General features: G+C 36.8%; 1 protein-coding gene across 1 annotated transcript in view; it reads right to left on the reverse strand.

Moving 5' to 3' along the window:
• Positions 1-6,992: 6,992 nt before the first annotated feature.
• LOC116267547 (2-dehydro-3-deoxyphosphooctonate aldolase) overlaps positions 6,993-18,907 on the reverse strand; it is a 52,997-nt gene continuing 41,082 nt past the window's right edge. Inside the window, exons 8-14 of the mRNA XM_031649332.2 lie at positions 11,569-11,653; positions 11,128-11,186; positions 9,416-9,460; positions 8,654-8,752; positions 7,506-7,553; positions 7,355-7,402; positions 6,993-7,252 (exon numbers count right to left, since the gene is read on the reverse strand). Coding sequence (XP_031505192.1) covers positions 7,193-7,252; positions 7,355-7,402; positions 7,506-7,553; positions 8,654-8,752; positions 9,416-9,460; positions 11,128-11,186; positions 11,569-11,653 — 444 coding nt within the window. The 3' untranslated portion in view covers positions 6,993-7,192. The remainder of the gene's footprint in view (positions 7,253-7,354; positions 7,403-7,505; positions 7,554-8,653; positions 8,753-9,415; positions 9,461-11,127; positions 11,187-11,568; positions 11,654-18,907) is intronic.

Raw genomic sequence — 18,907 nt, forward strand, 5'->3', positions numbered from 1 at the left:
AAGTTTAAAAAATGAGATTGAATATATATATATATATATATATATTATAGTTCTTGTTGTAAATTTGGCGTAAGGGTATATGCCCCATCTTAATGAAAAAAAAAAAATCGAGAGCGTCAGAGGGAGGCTCTCCCGAACACCTTCAGCCCTTGCAGCCCTTGGAAGGGGAGGCTGGCCTCCCTTCTGCGCCACCGCTGTTGCCGGGCGTGGCCGGCAGCCAGCATACTCGCTGCTAAAAAATTTTTGCCCTTTTTTGGGCAGGGAGGCCATGGCGACGATGCCGTTGAGGATGGCCCGGCAGGGCCTCAATGGCGGCGCTGCCCCACTGAGCCGTCCCCTGCAAGGGAAACGGCCTCTCCACCCAAAAAAAATTTTGCCCATGGGGCAAAAGTTTTTAGGTGGGTGGGGAGGCCGTCGCTCCCCTTCTGGCAGCCTACCACCCCCATCCACTCGGCGGTGGGCCGTTGCTTCCAATCACGCCCTCGAGTGAAACGAAAGGGGTGGGGACTGCCGGAATGACGACGCAACAGCCTTTCCCATCGCCGGACGACTCCGACGGCCTTCAAGACTACCCCAAAAAACCACGAAAAAGAAAAAGCGAGCGTCCGAATGCTCATAGTGGCTTGCTGGCCCGCCATTGCACCACCACCCTCTGGTGGGCTGCCGTAATGGCGAGGCATAGACGACGGTCTCTGACCACCTCCAACAGAAGAAGAAAAAAAAAAAACATCCGACCACACAATATGGGACGCTAGGGAGTTGCAGCAGAGCTCCTCTCTCTCCTTTTATATATATATATATATATATATATATGTATATATATATATATTATTTTGCAACGCTAAAAACTATTGCAAATAATACATTTATAAGTAAAATGCAAAAAAAGACTCATCCAACAACAAATGTTAACTAACATATTTTAATTTATATATATATATATATAAATTGGATGATAAACTTTAGTTTTTCAGAATCACTCAACCATATAACAAGTTCATCGGATCAAATATGATTAAATATAATGGATAGTTAAGAGAAAAAAGTGATGGAAATTTTCATGAGAGAGAGAGAGGAATGTGAAAGGATTCTTTAACACAAAAGGTGAAGGTGTGTTATAGTTTCTTCTTAGGTTACTTTTGTAACACAATTGTGAAATACATTGCAGATGTGTTTTTTCTATAATACACATTGTGTTGTGTCACAAATGATGACCTAGTGTCATTAATTATTTAAATTGTTTATCTGACTTACTACTTATTTGTTCACAATTCATCATCTAATTCCAAAAAAAAGTGATGGAAATTTTCATGAGAAAGAGAGAGAGAGGAATGTTAAAGGATTCTTTAACACAAAAGGTGTGTTATAGTTTCTTCCTAGGTTACTTTTGTAACACAATTGTGAAATACATTGCAGATGTCTTTCTATAGTGCACATTGTGTTGTGTCACAAATGATGACTTAGTGTCATTAATTATTTAAATTGTTTATCTGACTTACCACTTATTTGTTCACAATTCATCATCTAAGAACCTCGAAGCTCTTCAAGAGATTCGGGGGTTTTGCAAACAATGGATCTTAAACCCATGGATTTTACATCCATAAAAGGGCTAAAATCCGCATATGCGAAATTGATGGGGAATGATGTAGAGATTTCACACAGCACTTGAAGATGTGGGATGAGGTTTCCCACCATGGCCTTTAGCCAAATGCTTCACCATCATAACCCCAAAGAGAAGGGGGAGGGGGAGAGAGAGAGAGAGAGACAGTTAGCAATAAGAGACAAAGAGAAAGACAGTCTGGCCTAATAGGCAAAACCCTTGGCAAGTGAGGGGAGAGAGAGAGAGAGAGCCTCTGGCAGAGAAATTGAGAGCTTCTAGTCGATGGTTTCAACTTGTGAAACATCAAAAGGTGGTTAGAGAGAAAGAGAGAGGAAGGAGGAGAGGGGGGCTAAGACCCAGCCAGAGTAGTCTCAAACATTCTTCAACCCAAATCAACACTGTTTAATACTATGGCAGCATCCTTCATAATCAGACTGATGTTTTCTCAACTCCATCAAAACTTCAATAGCCTCCACTCTAGCTTCTTCTTCTTCTTCTTCTTCTTCTCATGCCTTTAAGAATTGATGTTTGGTTTAGCTGCTAAAAAGAAGGCATCCTTCAATGCATTGCAAGAAAATGAAGGAACAAGGGGACTAAGAATTGTAAGAAAATGGTGACCTAAGAGGGATGTTAGTTTGCAGGAGCAACAATGCATGCCATGACTAGCTCACTTTTTTAATGTATAGTAATTAGTGGGTTGCAACTGAAATGCCATGGGTGAGAATGAGAGAGAAACCCCCAACTGTCTATTACAACAATAGGATGACAGATAGATCTGGATTCACTTTAAAACCATCAAACACACCACAGATTTTCATGGAGCTCTATCTTAAAACCTTTAATCTGAGATCTGATGGTCTAAAATCACTTCAGATTTGACATATGTGGCTACAAAACATGACCTCACATCAATTAGCCAACAAGTGAATGATAAACTTATATAGCTTCAACAATATCCTTATAAGGTGAGGAAGAATCATAAATGGTTTCCTTGTAAATGAATATTGATTTCATATGCTTGAAGAAATGAGGAACTCAAAATAGTGGAACTGGTACCACATAAACTTGAGTTTTGCAAGTGCAATGAATAGAAATTTTATTGTTGCTCGAGTGACCTATTATGGTACCATTATATATATATATATATATATATATACATATATATATATATATACATGGAGAACTGAAATTCATTTTATTTACTTGTAAGTGGCTTGATGTTTTAAGTTCACATTTTCATGTTTGGGAAATTTGATACACATGCACTGAAACTAAACCATCTATACTCACTTTTCGAGTTGTACAAGTCTTTACATGGATGATGCTGTTGACAAAAATTGAGCAGTTGTTGTTAACGTCAAACTTCAAAGCTATTTGACATGCAAAGGTAATAAATTATGTCAAATAAGATGATTGAAATACTGAAGACGATTTGTGATGCCATATCATGAGCTCGAATAGATTTACAATCCATATCTATCGGTCGCACTTAATTGAACTATCAAAAAATGTAACTCTTAGAGAATAACATTTTATATCAATATTGACCTATCATATACTCTCAAATATAGTGAAAATATATTTGACGTTTGTTACAGATTTGCTTATTTTCTTATATATTGCTTACTCCCAAATGTTTGTTTTTATTTTTCTTCATCAAAATAAACAAGAGAAATAAACAGCTAATAATTTTAAGATCTCAAAGTACGACAATGGAGCAAAATAAACTTGAACTAGATAACTTGGAGGAATTTGATGAAAATAACAGTTCTTTGACAACCAAAAAGACCAAACCATTTGTTGACTTAACCACATAGATGCATTCTGGAGCTGTTTTCTCGTTTGCATTAGATAATTCACTTTTGTTTCTCCCTTATGCTTGGGCATGTTCTGCTGTATATGTATATCAACAAGAGGAAACACTAGTCTTTTTATTTAATGTATAAATCACCCCTAAATTGGAAGCCTGTGTAAGGAAACTACCTTATTGCAAATTTGACTCATCCACATCTATGAAAAAACTTTTTTGGTTTAATACTTTTTTCTTTAATGTGATTTTGTGGCATATGATTATAGATGATCGATGATGGTCTATTTCACTAAATGTCTAATGATAAGAACTTTCAAGCAAATGAACCCAATGCAAGTATGAATTAATTCTAATTAGAATTATTTTCTACATTTTCAATTACTGCTTCGTTACTCTTTTAACCGACCTATATGCATATAAGTCAACCAACTCAACTAAAAAAAAAAGAAGAAGAAGAAGCAAGAGACCCTTCTCATGCTTCAGGTAATATGAGGTTTAGTCCATAGAAATTACTCTGATCAACAAACATGGTTAACCAATAGGTGAAAATTCACAAAAATTAAATTATTTCATTGCTACCTTAGTACAAAACCCTTAAATAAGGCCACTTATGCACTTTATATGAGAACTTCACTTGAGATATGCAAGGAGTATATGGAATTATGTCAAGGTAACATGATATTGTTTTTGTTTTTTTTCCTTTGTTAAAATTCAATGCAAGATGCACATATTACTAATATTGTTGTTCTGCAGAACAATTTGAAGGATCCGGAGTTACCATACTTTGGATGATGGAAGAGTATGCAAAGTCATGGAGATCTTGGATATCTAGCTTGAAGAATCTTAAAAGAAAATCCTGAAAATGTTGCATGAAACATTATTGCAAGGTCATAATCCCTGAAAATGAGCAGTGGAGTTTCATCCAACACTGTGAATCCAGATGATCTAAGGTTGATACATAGTTTGGGTTTGGCTATAACTTTATGAAGTTTCTCTGTTCCACTCTTTGTTGTAGGAGCAAAATGAAATAAATAAATTAAACCATTCAATGCAAAAGATTCCTCATACTATTGGTATGAAAAAATATGCATGATTTCAAGAAGAAAATGTAATTTTGTTAATTCAAATGTTATTTTTGTATTCATTATAGACTTTACCATCGATTACAAGTACTAAGTACCTTCTATTTCATGCAGTTACAAAGTGAGAGTCAGATCCTTCACGTGAGGTTTTCATTATGACACTAAGTAGAAACGGAAGTTACCATAATCCAGTGACGAGTAAAGCAGTTGTAAGTTGGGATAGCTCAATCTTATTAACAATGTTTGTAGCTGAAAATTATTAAGTATAAAATGTTGTTGGACCATTACATTGTCTTGTATGATCAAATCAATCAAGCAATGCCTTAACCACCTAAAAGCATTAAGATGACACATCTCTAATCGATATTCTATCATAGATGAAGGGGCCATGAAAATATAGACGAGTGTATACATAAAGGATAGAGATCAAACCATCAGATTTTTTGGGTGCAACTCTTAATTGAAGGGAATTAATGGCACACAACGTGAATTGCATAGAAAGTTGGATGATCTATGTAGTAAGGTGCATGAAGTAAAAGTCAAATGCTGAAAGAATACATGAATTGAACGCCAATCAGCGAAAAAAGATACATGAATTGGAAGCCGATCAAGCCACAAATATAAATGAATAGGATGCTAATGTGGAGAAAGTGAATGAGTTAAAAGTGCCAGTCAAGACGTTAATGGCAATAATGAGAAACAACCAAACATTTGGGCACTAATTGATAAATGCCCAATGAAATATTTTAATGTTTTTAAGTATAGGACTGATAGAAAACTATGTGCATTAGGGTTGGCATAACTCTTTTCTTATTGTTCTTCTTAGGGGTTTGAAGATGGGCCAATTTTGTAGATCTTATTATATTTCACGTGGAATTGGGCTAAGAACAAAGTCTTGTAAGGAACAGGTTGAATATTAAAAACTTTGAATGTTGATCATATGAATTGTTTATATAAATACACATTTCATCTTTTAATATGTGAAAACCATGTTGCAATTGCCAGTTTTCTTCTATCTCTCTCTCTTCCTCTCTCTCTACTAAATGCTGAGTAGCACCACCGTGCAGTTTGAGTAGTATGTATTAAACCACATCCTCAGTTTGAGTCATAGAGGGCACCATCCTTAAGGATCTTGTTCTCTCTCTCTCTCTTTTGAGATGCAGTCAGGTTCTTGTTGCCATTGACATTATGCAGGGAACTTTTGAATTTGTAATTATGTTACTCACTTCATTAAGTTCATCCATAAGTCCTTTTTTTAGAAAAAATAGTCAAGTCGAAGCACATTATCGAGGACCATTCTGTTTGATTTTGTAAGTATTGTTGACTTTTGCTTAGGGTACGTCTCAAGGAACACTGACTCAGGAATTGGTATCAGAGGATCTGCACAGGGTTAGGAGTGGGGCTTTAGTTAGAGCTACAAGCTTTTTATGTCCTTCTTATGCCCTGGTTTATGGCAAACAAATTCATTGCCATCCTCCGAGAATTATTTTGGTCCATTTGACTAGCATGAATTTATGGCCGAATATTGCGTTTCAAGGACTGAACTCAGAGATTGCTGCACCAATTCTGAGTCGGGACCAAATCAAGGGTGAAAATAAAGAGCACAATACCTCAGGGGTTTTCACACCACAAATATGGGTCTTCATTTATTTAATCTAACGGTCTAATTTGACATAGAAGGAAACAAGCTCTGTGGTGTTCTCGTTCAACGGAAGAAAAAAGAAAAAAAGCTGCGAGGTGTTCTTTTCCGCCGTTCAGACAATATTGAGTACTTTTATCTTGAGTCGTGACTTTTTTATTTTTGGATTTTTTTCTTTATTGAATATAATCCAGAGATCTGATTTTGTTTAAAAGAATTTGATCCAGGCTCTGGCAGGGTGCAAGAATAGTGTCTACCTGATTAAGGAGCTCGACTGGACAACTGACCAGGTAGAGAATTGACATTTTTATGCTTCTTTAGTTTGGAGGTGCATTCCATGTCTTTCGTATCCAGTACAATGGAGTTGAAGAAATTTGATTGGTGCTATATGCCAAGTCTTTTTGCCTCAATGGTTTAATGATTGGTGCGAGTTTCCTAAAATGCGTGTCTTGCTTTCACATTGGGGACATCCAGCTATACCTGTTGACACCTTTAAAATTACAGCTTGCAAGTAAGCTAAATTTGCCTTGGTATTTTCTACTTAGTTACAGTTATATAGTAGTTAAGCATCTGATTGAAGAAAACGCAGTTTCATAGTTACTTCCATTGTAATGAGCAGTGGAAAGCTGGTCTCCCATGCTCAACTTACAGCAGCTCAAGTTTCCAAGTACAGGCAACTTCATAATTAACTTTGCTCAGTTTTGTTTGGCTGATTGTTCATTCCCATGTTTTCCTCTGTAAATTTCCTTCTTGGGATGACTACCATGAACTCTTCTCCTGTTTTATGCATCACATTCCTTACAGTGGTCATTCTATTTCCTTTATACAAAATATAACTTAATCCTACCAAACAATACACAATGAAAAGAGAGAACATCATTTTTAAATATAAATAAGTGAAAAAGAAATTTGCAAATCCAGCAGAGTTCGTACAACAGTTTTATATGAGATTAAGGCTGAAAAAACAAAGAATTTGTTGAAGCTCAAAACATATGCAAAAAAGACCCTCCAATAATAGAATTGCCTTAAACTGGCCCTTCTTTTACAGCCCTCTAGAGTCCTCAAAACTCGCGATATGGTGTGAGATCAATTTTAATCTTCTGCTTCCCTTTGCTGACCCTCTTTAGTTACACAAGAAAGGAAAAGGTAAGAAAATATCTTGGTTACTATTATAAAAGAAAAGCAGAAATTGTCATTTTATATTCAGTAGTTGGGAAACTCACCGCTATTGCTATGAGCTCTTCTAATAGCTCCTCCAGATGGCGTAAGGGCTAAAAAGGAAAAATAGATGAAAAGTTTACATAATTACCTGGAAGATGAGAAAGTTCTGTCCAAAGAGTTACTTAATTAGAACAGCCAGTAGATAAGGCTTACCCATTGTGTTGGCCCATCAACAGGAGCATTCAGAGGATCATCATGGACCTGGTCCACAAGGAGGAAACTGTTAGGATTACAGCCAAGGACAGCTTTATTTTTCTGAGACTGGGAAACATACTAAACTTACATAAACCAAGAAGCAAACTAAATTTTACATGCTGATAACCACAAAAGGCTGCAGCCTTATTCCATGAATTACTGTGCTCTAACTTCAAGAAATGTTTGCTCTCTTGAAAAATTAAAAAAATATTTTTTTTACCGACAAAAGGTGCACTGCTGTACTGCATAAACTGAGATACAAGCCAAAAATTACATGATAATAAAAGAGGCACAGATAATATCGTGCATTCTTATCCTATGATTTTTGAAAATTTTAAAAGTTTCCAAAAGAACGAAAACATTTTTACCTACAAAGTACAAACTAAGTCACATGGATATTTCAATGAGGTCCACGTACCTGGGTTGCCGTACTTACACCCAAAGTGGTTAGTTGGACATACTTGGGTACTTTTTAGTTCAAAACTGATCATAACTGTGTAATTTTACTTAATTTTTTTCCAACTCAGTTTTCATTCTGTTTGATGTTTTTATTTATATCATTCGTTTATTTAAATGTTGTTTTCATTTTGGATTTTTTTGTGTTATTTTGCATATATAAATATATATATATCCTGTTGTACTCCTGTACCCACATTTTCTAATGTTGCCGTGCCTGTACCCATGTCTCTGTACATGTACCTGTAACCATGTGGCTTAGCCTACCAAATATACACTGTAAACCTTGGATGCATTTGCCATCTAGTAAAACCACTTAAATTTAGGTAGGTTTAATCTTATGAAAATATTAGTATCTTTTAAATGACAATCTGTAGTACTTTTTGGCTCATACACGCTCCTGCACACCTTGGATGCATTTGTTGTCTAGCAAAATCCCTTAAATTTATGCAAGATAACCTTTTGAAAGCACTAATATCTTTTATAGTGTCAGACTGTAGTGCTTTCTGCTCAACCTCACAAAGATATAAAATGGTAGTGCAGCAAAATTTTCACAAACATCTCCCAGTTCAACAAAGCACACAAAATTTTGACTACATATGTCCATATTCATTTCATTGTCAACACGGTGATCAAAGTAAAACCTTTACCTCCATAAATATCCCATCCACCCCAACTGCAACACATGTTCTTGCAATACATGGTATAAGTTCACGGAGACCTCCACTGGCAACACCACCACCTTCAAGCTGACAAAACAGTATGTAGTTTTGTAAACCTTCAGTAACATGTAATAACAAGAGCAAAAAGGTCTTGGCCACTAGAAACTAATGCTTATGTCTAGAAGCAGTATAAGTTTTTAGAAGGGCCATCATGCAGAGGAAGAATTAGCTGTAGAGAAACTAAAACCCAATGCTAAAGCATCTCTCAAGAAGACGTGAATATGATCATCAGTAGAGCTGATTAACTTTGAGAAATTTGCTGCTTTGCTTGCTGGAAAAACACATGTAGTCATGCCTTCATGTAGAACACCAAAATGTTCTTCAAAATTTTTTTCCTTTTATTTCCCAGGGCATCATGATTTCATACAGACAGCAGGAGATGGTGACAGGAATTTCTGGATCCACAGATTCATAAATGTCGTCTTCTCTGAATTTCTAGATCAAAAGATTCATAGATGTCACCTTCTCTAAGGCTAATCAAGATTATGCCATGACTTCTCGTGGAAAAATAGAAAGGCATGCCTACTGTTTTAAGTTCTTGGTTGATGGGTTGGTATCTCTCCTATAATAATATTAATATACCAGCTGAACGATCTTGATATTTTCATGGGATTTGTATTTTCATGCAAACAGAGCAAAAATAATTGGCGTATACACTAAAAAAATTGATGACTTGCAATGGGACCAAACCTTTCTGCCAGCAGGCTGCTGTAGCGAATGAGTAACATCTGCAACCTTCAATAGAAGCAAATTATCAGTTAGATTCTTGAAAAGCCAACAAGATCAAGTAAGCATAGCCAAATGGAAAAATCATACTTTCTATCAAAATTTAGATCCCCGCTAGCATGAAAAGAGGCATGCGGACCAAGTTTCCTTACAGCCCAAAAGATATTACTGTCACTAATGGGTTTCTAGGCATTTCATAGATATTGCCAATATGAGGAGTGAAGGCACTGAAGGACCAAGGGGAGCTACTTCTTGCAGACAATGATAAAAGTACGTACATCAACAAATATTCATAAACATACAATTAAAGAACAGTAAAAGAATATTATGGAATAGAGGAGACAATTATTAACAACTAAATAGTGAGCAAGAGAGGCTGAGACTGGTAAGGAGCTAAGGGAGAAGGTCATCCTCAAGAGAATAGCCAACAAATGATTGGATGCACTAATCTCAGTAAATTTAGTATGACAGAAGAACTTTCCATGTCCTTGGTTAGTTCATGACTTTCAAACAATACATTAGTCAACCCTTCTTAATTCTTGCAACCTATATAGTGTTACTCATTAGTTAGAACTAAGTAAAAAATACAGATATGGGCAAGGATGCATTTTATATACAACAAATTTTCCAAATTAACTGCCATGAAACAGGCAAAACTTTTTCATCAACATATGTTCCATTTTGTTAAGAGGTACACCTTGTCACCATACTTTGACATCAAAACTTCATTTGTAGACTGCTGCCAAGTCTCTGCCTTCTCCAAGACTTTGTATCTTACTTAATATCTCTGTTTTAACTTCTAACCATGAAAACAAGTGTGTAAGAAAAGGTATCATTTTTATATAACTGTAAGTCCATTAAGTTCATAGATGGATTAACATTTCCCTGTCTTTCTCATTTCCATTTAAGGTTTCATGAGTTTTCAGGTCTTGTGTAGGGACCACACAACTTTTCTGTGCCCATTTCTAACAATTGTATATTCATCTTAGGGGGCAACACCTGATAGCAAGAAATTCCTTTAGTTGTTATTATTTGTTTTTTTCTCAAGCCTGGTTCTAATAATATCCTCAACCTATGAAGCAACAGTCGAAAAAAAGTGAATTTTTGCAACATGTACCCCAGATCCTTTTCTATTCTGTCTACAAAGCTGGTTTAAGGAAGACCAACAGGCAACAGCAGTTCAATGGGAAGAGATAGAAGTTTGGGGTGAGAACCAAATTAGAAACTACTTTGCTGTTATGAAGAACTGCAGCTAGATTCTACCAACATTTCAAATTAGTTCAATATATTGGGGCACCTTAAGAAAATCCTGCAGAAATTGTCACTTTCTTGAGAAATGGAAATGTCAGATATTTCAATTTCCAAAAAAGAGCTGTATTCCCTCTGTAAAATAGCATTGCATATTTTCTCTTAAATACACAAATCTTGGGGATCTAAGAACTAAATAATTTGACAATAAAACTGAGAAAGATTTCAAAAAGCTCCCACCTAAACATGACCACAAAATGCCCCAAACATCTGGAATCTACATTAGAATACATTGGTGGTTCACAAAGTTTCTTCCTTTCCACTGAATGTGGTCCACAGAAATGGTTCCATGGATACTTGGTGCTGAGAATGATTCATGTATAAACAATTACAAGATAGTAAAAAACAAAGTGCTAGAAAAGACTTACAACAGGACAATTTGCCTCTCTCATCCACTCCAAGTTACGGGGATCAACAATCAGATCATCTGTTACATGATTTTGGATTATGAATCGAAACAGAAAATCATGTTTATATGTGGACAGATGAACATACAAAAAGGTGCACTAGGCATGTTATATATAGATCATCACAAAGCCACGAGTAGTGCTCTGCAACAATATCAGTAGATTTTTTAGGAGAATAAAGAACACTGAACTGAACAAGTTTTTTTCTACAGAGTTCCTGGAAATTTTCAAATATGACAAAACAAAAAATGACAAGTTGCAATTATTTGTGAATAGAGCTTGGAGAAAATTTCATAGATATTACAGTGGCATGATACAAATACATAATCTCTCCTTATTTACCCAGATGTTTGCAAATCTGTTTCGTATTTCAGCTAGAATCTACAAATATAAACAACTTACTGTAACCAAACATGGTGCCTCTCTCACAAACCATTACATTCTCATTTCCAGCCAGTCTGATTTTCTCTGCAGAGTTTACCATGACCTACCAAAAGTCCACATATAATTGTACATCAGTTCATATAAGTAACACCATAAGCATCTAAATTGAGCATAAGGAAAAGGATTAGAAAAAGGAACCTTGTACACACTTTCTCACTGTTGATGTCACATGCACAAGCAAATGCAAGCCGAGCAGAGCCAAGCTTGGTCTAAATAAGTTCCCCTCAACACTGAAATCTCAAGCTGTTGGCATGATTAAGCTTGTGGCGTTATATGTGTATGCTGTTTGTGAGTATCTGTGTGTCTTGTATTACATAAAGTGGTGGGAGAGAGGATTGATCCCATACTGTAGTTGGCAATCCCGAGAATTTAAATCAGGGGTTACCCGAGTCGAATTGGGTCATGATTTATGGTCTGACCCATACACACTCAATTTTTAAAGGAATTGGGTCTGGATCATTTGGATCACGGGGTCACTGAGCCGAGTGGAGATAGCTCGCATCTTGTCTGACATGAATTATAATGAAACATCGCAATATCAGTGATTCATACATCTCTGCGACTTGGTTTTTCACTTAAAAGTTAAAACCAGTTTAGTCACCATTTATAAGCTTTCAGGGTTTCATTGTTGCCTAGACGACTGCCATGGCAGGGGTTTCCTTTGTCAAAAGTCCAAGCAGCCACAACAGTTCACAGAAGTGCCAAGCATATTTGCAAACAAGAACTGTAAAACCAAAGCCGAATCGGATAAAGAAGTCACAACTAAAATTTTTAAAGATAAATGTTCTGTTTTATAAGCTACAATGTACACCAAAATGCTTTTTATGTGGGTCAAATTTGGTCCAATTTTGGACAAAAATAAACATGGGAAATCTGACCAAGTCAGGTTGAATAGTGCACCAATATTTTCACTTATGTCCTCCCATGTTGATGTCAATGTGGCACCCTTGCATGTATGTCTTTGTGGTGTGTTAACATGACTAGAACAAAATTTGTGAATTTAGATGTGACTCACATTTGAAAGAAGTAAAAGCCTTAGTATAGGATAGGAAGCTCTCCTCTAAACTGGGGAAACTTCAGATGTTCAAAATATGATGGGAACCATGTAAAATGCGCCAAATTCCTTGGCCACACCAATCCATTTGCCCAGGAACTTCACTAGAATATTTCTCAATATTTTCCTCCAAGCCCCCAAGTTTGGCCTTATATGAAGCTGCCTAGTTCAAGACATTCACTTTCAACTGAGAGGAATGATGACACTAAGTGTTAAAATCCAGCACATTCTCACGATGTTCAAAGTCCTTGTAATATGTGAAGTCTCTTAGAATTCTACATTCTTGTAGAATGTGTTGAGGTAGTTAATGTCATTGTAATATGTGAAGAGTCTCTTAGGATTCTACGTTCTTGTAGAATGTATTGAGGTATTTAATGTCATTGTACAATGTGAAGAGTCCCCTAGGATTCTACGATTGGAGACTCTTCGAATTCTGAAATTGAAATTATAAATAGGGCCTGGGCAGACCATCCTGGTCACGGCTTCTTCTTGTTTTCATTCTCTCTCTATCTTCCTGCGTGAGTGCTGTTTTCTGGTTTCAGATATTGGTGCTAGATTTCTATCATGGTATCAGAGCCAGGTTACGTTATCTCTACCTAACAAAATGCCCAAACAGGTCTGATCTAGTTAGAACTCTTTTCTTATCTTGTCTCTATCTTGAATTTACTTTTCTCTTACGTAATTCTTGTTCCTTTTTCTTCTTGCTTACCTAAGGACACATCTTATTATATCGTGTCTTCTTTCCCTCTCATCTTCTACCTGTATACCCTTCTTTTCTGCTGTCATGGAAAACCTTTCGCATTCTGGTATGTCCTCAAATTTTCTTCCTCACCTTATTACCGAAAAACTCAACCATGAGAATTATCTAACCTGGAAAAGGCAGATCATGCCTTTTATAAGAAGTCAAGGACTCTTTGGACATCTCGATGGTTCAACAAGGGCTCCACCAATATCTGTTCTGCAGGAAATAAAGAATGAGGCAGGAGAGGTCATTGCTGTTCAAGAAATTAGCAACCTTGAACATGTTGTGTGGATGAGACGTGACCAAAGTCTTGTTGCATATATTTTATCTACGCTATCTCAACAAGTGTTACTTTCAGTTTCTGATGACTGTACTGCAGAAGAATTATGGGAAACCCTTGCTGATACCTTTTCCCAAATATCAGAAGCTCGGATTATGTACTTAAAGAAAGAATTTCAGAATTTGAACAAAGGTTCAACATCTATCATAGATTATTTGGGACGCATTAAGGTTGTCGCAGACCAATTTGCTGCCTCAAGGAATAACATTTCTGATAAGGAGAAAGTGCAGCAAACTTTAAGTGGACTTGGGCATGATTATCATGCTTTTATTACAGCTCTTGAGGTGCTCCTTGTTCTACCTTCCTTCAACGAATTACAAGGTAAACTTCTCCAACACGAAATGAATATGAAAAGAGTCATTGAAAGGACTGATCAAGGGATCTCCCAAAATGTGTTGGCCATGAATGTAAAATTTGGTCAGAACCATGGGAACTCTAATCAAGGTGGTCGCGGCATTCTACCGACACCAAATAACCAAGGTATGCCTCAATTGAATACTTCAAGAAAGTTACCAGTTTCTTTTCAATGTAACAAGAAAGGGCACATGAAGGCACAATGCTGGTTTAATCCTCAAAATAAAAATAAAGGGGTAAGACATGATAACAAAGAAGGAGGACAAAATCCAAAATCCACCGGCGAAGATATGTGATGGCCGCATTCTCAAAGATGACTATAAAGCAAAATGAGCAGGGAGAATGGTTCTTGGATTCAGGTGCAGCTACTCATGTGATAGGGAATGCAGGTAAATTGACTAACTTATCCCCTCATTATGGTAGAAATTGCATTATAACAGGTGATGGAAAATCTCATCCCATTACACATATTGGAAATGCACATATTCCATTGTCATCTTCCTCTCTATCATTGCCTAATGTTGTTCTTGCTCCCAATATCAAAAAGAACATCATATCCATTTCTAAACTCATTGATGATACAAACTCTTCTGTTGAATTCACACCATCTTCTGTCTATGTCAAGGACCTCCAAACGAAGAAAATGTTCGCTAAAGGGGAGCGTCAAGGGAATATGTATGTCCTCAAGGAATGTCTACCTAAGGATTCGTCCACCTTTGGTATAGGATTGAAGACATTTTCTCTTTCTCATAATGCGTCACCAGCTCCAAGTTCTTACCATTTTCAATCAAAAGTAAGGGGCTCTGACCAATTTTTGGAGCATGATCTATGGCATAATCGGCTGAGATATTGTGGCCGACATTTTATTGAAAAACTTGTCACAAATAGTCTCATTCCAAGATCAAGTTTACCTCTTACTCCAAGTGTCAAAAAATGTTCAAGTTGTGAACTTTGTAAGAGTCATGTTTTACCCTTCCATAATATAAATCAAAGGGCTTCCAAACCTTTTGAAATTATTTTTTCTGATGTTTGGGGGCCAGACCCTATTGATTCCATGTCTGGTTCACGATATTATGTCTTATTCATTGACTCTTACTCACGTTTCACGTGGATTTACTTCATGAAACACAAATCAGAAGTACTCCACATATTTCGGAACTTCTATGTCATGATTCAAACCAAATTTTCATACAATGTGGTGCATTTTCAATGTGATGGTGGGGGAGAATATTCCTCACTTGATTTTATTGAATTCCTATGTGAAAAAGGGATAACTATTCAAATCTCTTGCCCTTATACACCACAACAAAATGGTGTAGTTGAGCGAAAACATCGACATATAGTTGAAAGCGCCATGAGCATGACGCATGATACGAATGTGCCCATTTCCTTATGGACTGAAGCCTTCCTTACAGCTGTATACGTAATAAATTGTTTGCCTATGAAACTCTTGATGTCTAAATCGCCATATTTCACACTCTTAGGCAAACAACCTGATTATAAGAAATTGAAGGTTTTTGGCTCTGTATGCTATGTTCACATTGATGCTGCCTTGAGGAACAAGTTTCAAGACAAAGCTATTTAATGTATATTCGTTGGATATGCTGATGAATATAAAGGTTTTCGATGCTATGACCCAACAACTAAATGCATCAAGACTTCAAGAAATGTTATTTTTGATGAACATAGTTTTGATGACTCTAATGAAATGCTTATGACTCTTGAATCTTATGATCCCTGGACCAGTACACAGTTATTCAATGCAGATCCTGTTTCAGAAAATGATGTGTCTCAGGGTGAAGATCAAGAGAGATTAATACAGTCATCGGATGTGGCCCAAAGTGAAAATCAAGAGAGTCCAACACAATCATCAAGCCATCACGAAAGCAATAATGAAGAACACAGCAACAATTCACATCGGTTTTCGGGTCTCACCTACAGTCGACGACTAAGGGACAAAGATGCTCACAATGAAGAAGACAACATGCCCCACCTTAGAAGATCCCAACGCATTCGCCATCCTATTCATAGGTGGGTTAGCTATGATTCTTTATCACTTGACTTTCAGTTATTCATGGCAAAAGTTGGCAAGGAAGAAGAACCTACTTCATTTGATCAAGCATCTAAATCACATTATTGGAGAAAGGCTATGAGAGAATAAATGGATGTCTTGCATGAATGTGGAACATGGGAGATCGTTCCAAGACCACACGGAAAGAACATAGTGGGCTCCAAGTGGGTATACAAAATCAAATACAAACCTGACAGCAGCATAGAAAGACACAAAGCAAGGTTAGTAGCAAAAGGGTTTACTCAACAGTTTGGGCATGATTATGATGAGACGTTCAGTCCCGTAATCAAAATGGGAACCATTCGCATAATTATATCCTTTGCTGTTAAATATGGGTGGAAGCTAAATCAATTAGACGTTAAGAATGCCTTCCTTCATGGTAACTTGAAGGAAGAAGTTTTCATGGAGCAACCTCTTGACTTTGTTGAAAAGGACTCTAGCGAATGGGTTTGCAAACTAAAAAAATCTCTGTATGGACTTAAGCAAGCATCGCGGTCATGGTTTGATAGTTTTTCAAACAAAATTAGGGAATACAGATTTCAAAACAGTCCTCTCGACCATTCCCTTTTCATTTTCAAAAAAGAAAATGTTATTACCCTCCTCCTTATATATGTTGACAACATCATCATTACAGGGAGCTCAGAAAAACACTTTGATGAGATAAAGGGTTTGTTAATGAGAAACTTTAAGATGAAAGACCTTGGAAGCCTGTGATATTTTCTTGGGGTTGAAATTGACAGGCAAGGAGATCATCTTACCTTGACACAACAAAAATATGCTCTTGACCTATTGGACAGAACATGCATGAAAGATTGTCAGCCTGCTGAAACACCGAGTGTTCTGAACCAAAGGATGAGTATAAATGATGGGGAAACATATGAAGACCCCACCAAATATCGCAGCATTGTTGGTGCCTTGCAATATTTAACATTTACCAGACTTGATACTACCTATGCGGTAAATCAAGTGTCTCAATTTATGCATGCACCAAGGGACATACATATGAATGCAGTTAAAAGGATACTAAGGTATCTCAAGGGAACCGTTGGAGATGGATTAGTGTATTGTAAATGTGGAAATGAAGCTGCTGATCATGAATTAATCACATATACTGACGCTGATTGGGCTGGAGATCCAGACGAAAGAAGATCTATCTCTTGTTTTTGCATCTTTATAGGCAAAAATTTGGTATCTTGGAGTAGTAGAAAACAAAGAGCAGTTGCAAGATCAAGCACAGAAGCTGAATACAGATGTATGACTGCAGGGACGCCAGAAGTGACTTGAATTTGACACTTGCTAGAAGATATAGGAGAAAAAATTAAAAGTTCAGTACTAATGTGTGACAACCAAAGCGCCATCAACATTGCTTTCAATCCTATACAACATGGCCGAACAAAACACATTGAGATTGACCAGTTTATCAGGCAGAAGGTGGAGAATAAGGAGATAGAACCAGGCTTTGTTGGAACTAATGAACAAGCTGCTGACATATTTACTAAAGGATTAACAAAGTATCGTTTCTGGTTTTTGAAGAGCAAGCTGTTCATGGTTCAAAACCATGCACAACTTGAGGGAGGGTGTTAAAATCCAGCACATTCTCACGATGTTCAAAGTCCTTGTAATATGTGAAGTCTCTTAGGATTCTACGTTCTTGTAGAATGTGTTGAGGTAGTTAATGTCATTGTAATATGTGAAGAGTCTCTTAGGATTCTACGTTCTTGTAGAATGTGTTGAGGTATTTAATGTCATTGTACTATGTAAAGAGTCTCCTAGGATTCCACGATTGGAGACTCTTCGAATTCTGAAATTGAAATTATAAATAGGGCCTGGGCAGACCATCCTGGTCACGGCTTCTTCTCCTCAACTTCTTCTTGTTTTCATTCTCTCTCTCTCTATCTTCCTGCGTAAGTGCTGTTTTCTGGTTTCAGATATTGGTGCTAGATTTCTATCACTAAGCATTGTTCTGACAATCTGTTTCCCAACTTGGTAAACTATCAGTATCAGAAATTTCACTATAACATAAAACATGCATGAATTCAACATTGGAGCTAGAGGCTCCGCTTCTTCCAAAGTAGAATCCCTTTCAGCAGAGTGGGTACATTGTGGCTGGCCAGTCAAGGCTAAGACTTTTGACCATATGGGCAGAGTCATCCTTGTCAGCCCCAGCTGGTGCACCACTTTGGAGCTACTCCTAGTTTCTGGAGTTGACAAATTAATTTGTTTGCCACTAATAATTTAATTGCCTGTTAGAAGAGTTAGTTCACCGATTCAACTTTCCCCTAACTATATCCTAACTTTCTTCTCTCTCCTCTAATTGCATTTGTCTTCCCCCGGTTCTTATAATCCTCTCCTCACATCCTCTGTCACTCTAAATATTTTTTTCTCTCCCTCTCTCTCTTTCTCTTCAATATTTGATCAACTATTCAACTTAGCAATTGAATATGTTAAACAAAATCATCTGTGAAGGTAGCAGCAGATACTCCAAGCTCATTTGGAGCCACTGTTAAAGTATTTTCATGTGTGTACACACACACAAAAACACACACACATATAAGGTTTTCTTCTTATTTTGTTTCCCTCTTGTCTTTGGCAAAACATGTTTTTCGACTGGCTCCCAATGGCTAGCTCCTTTCCCCCTCCACTCTCCTGTAAAAGTTCTATCTTCTCTTTTGTAAATATAGGGGTAATACTTGTATTATATTGAGCTTTAAGGCTCTTTGTCATATTCTAATAAGA

The sequence above is a fragment of the Nymphaea colorata genome, chromosome 14 (assembly GCF_008831285.2).
Source record: "Nymphaea colorata isolate Beijing-Zhang1983 chromosome 14, ASM883128v2, whole genome shotgun sequence".
Lineage (NCBI taxonomy): Eukaryota > Viridiplantae > Streptophyta > Magnoliopsida > Nymphaeales > Nymphaeaceae > Nymphaea > Nymphaea colorata.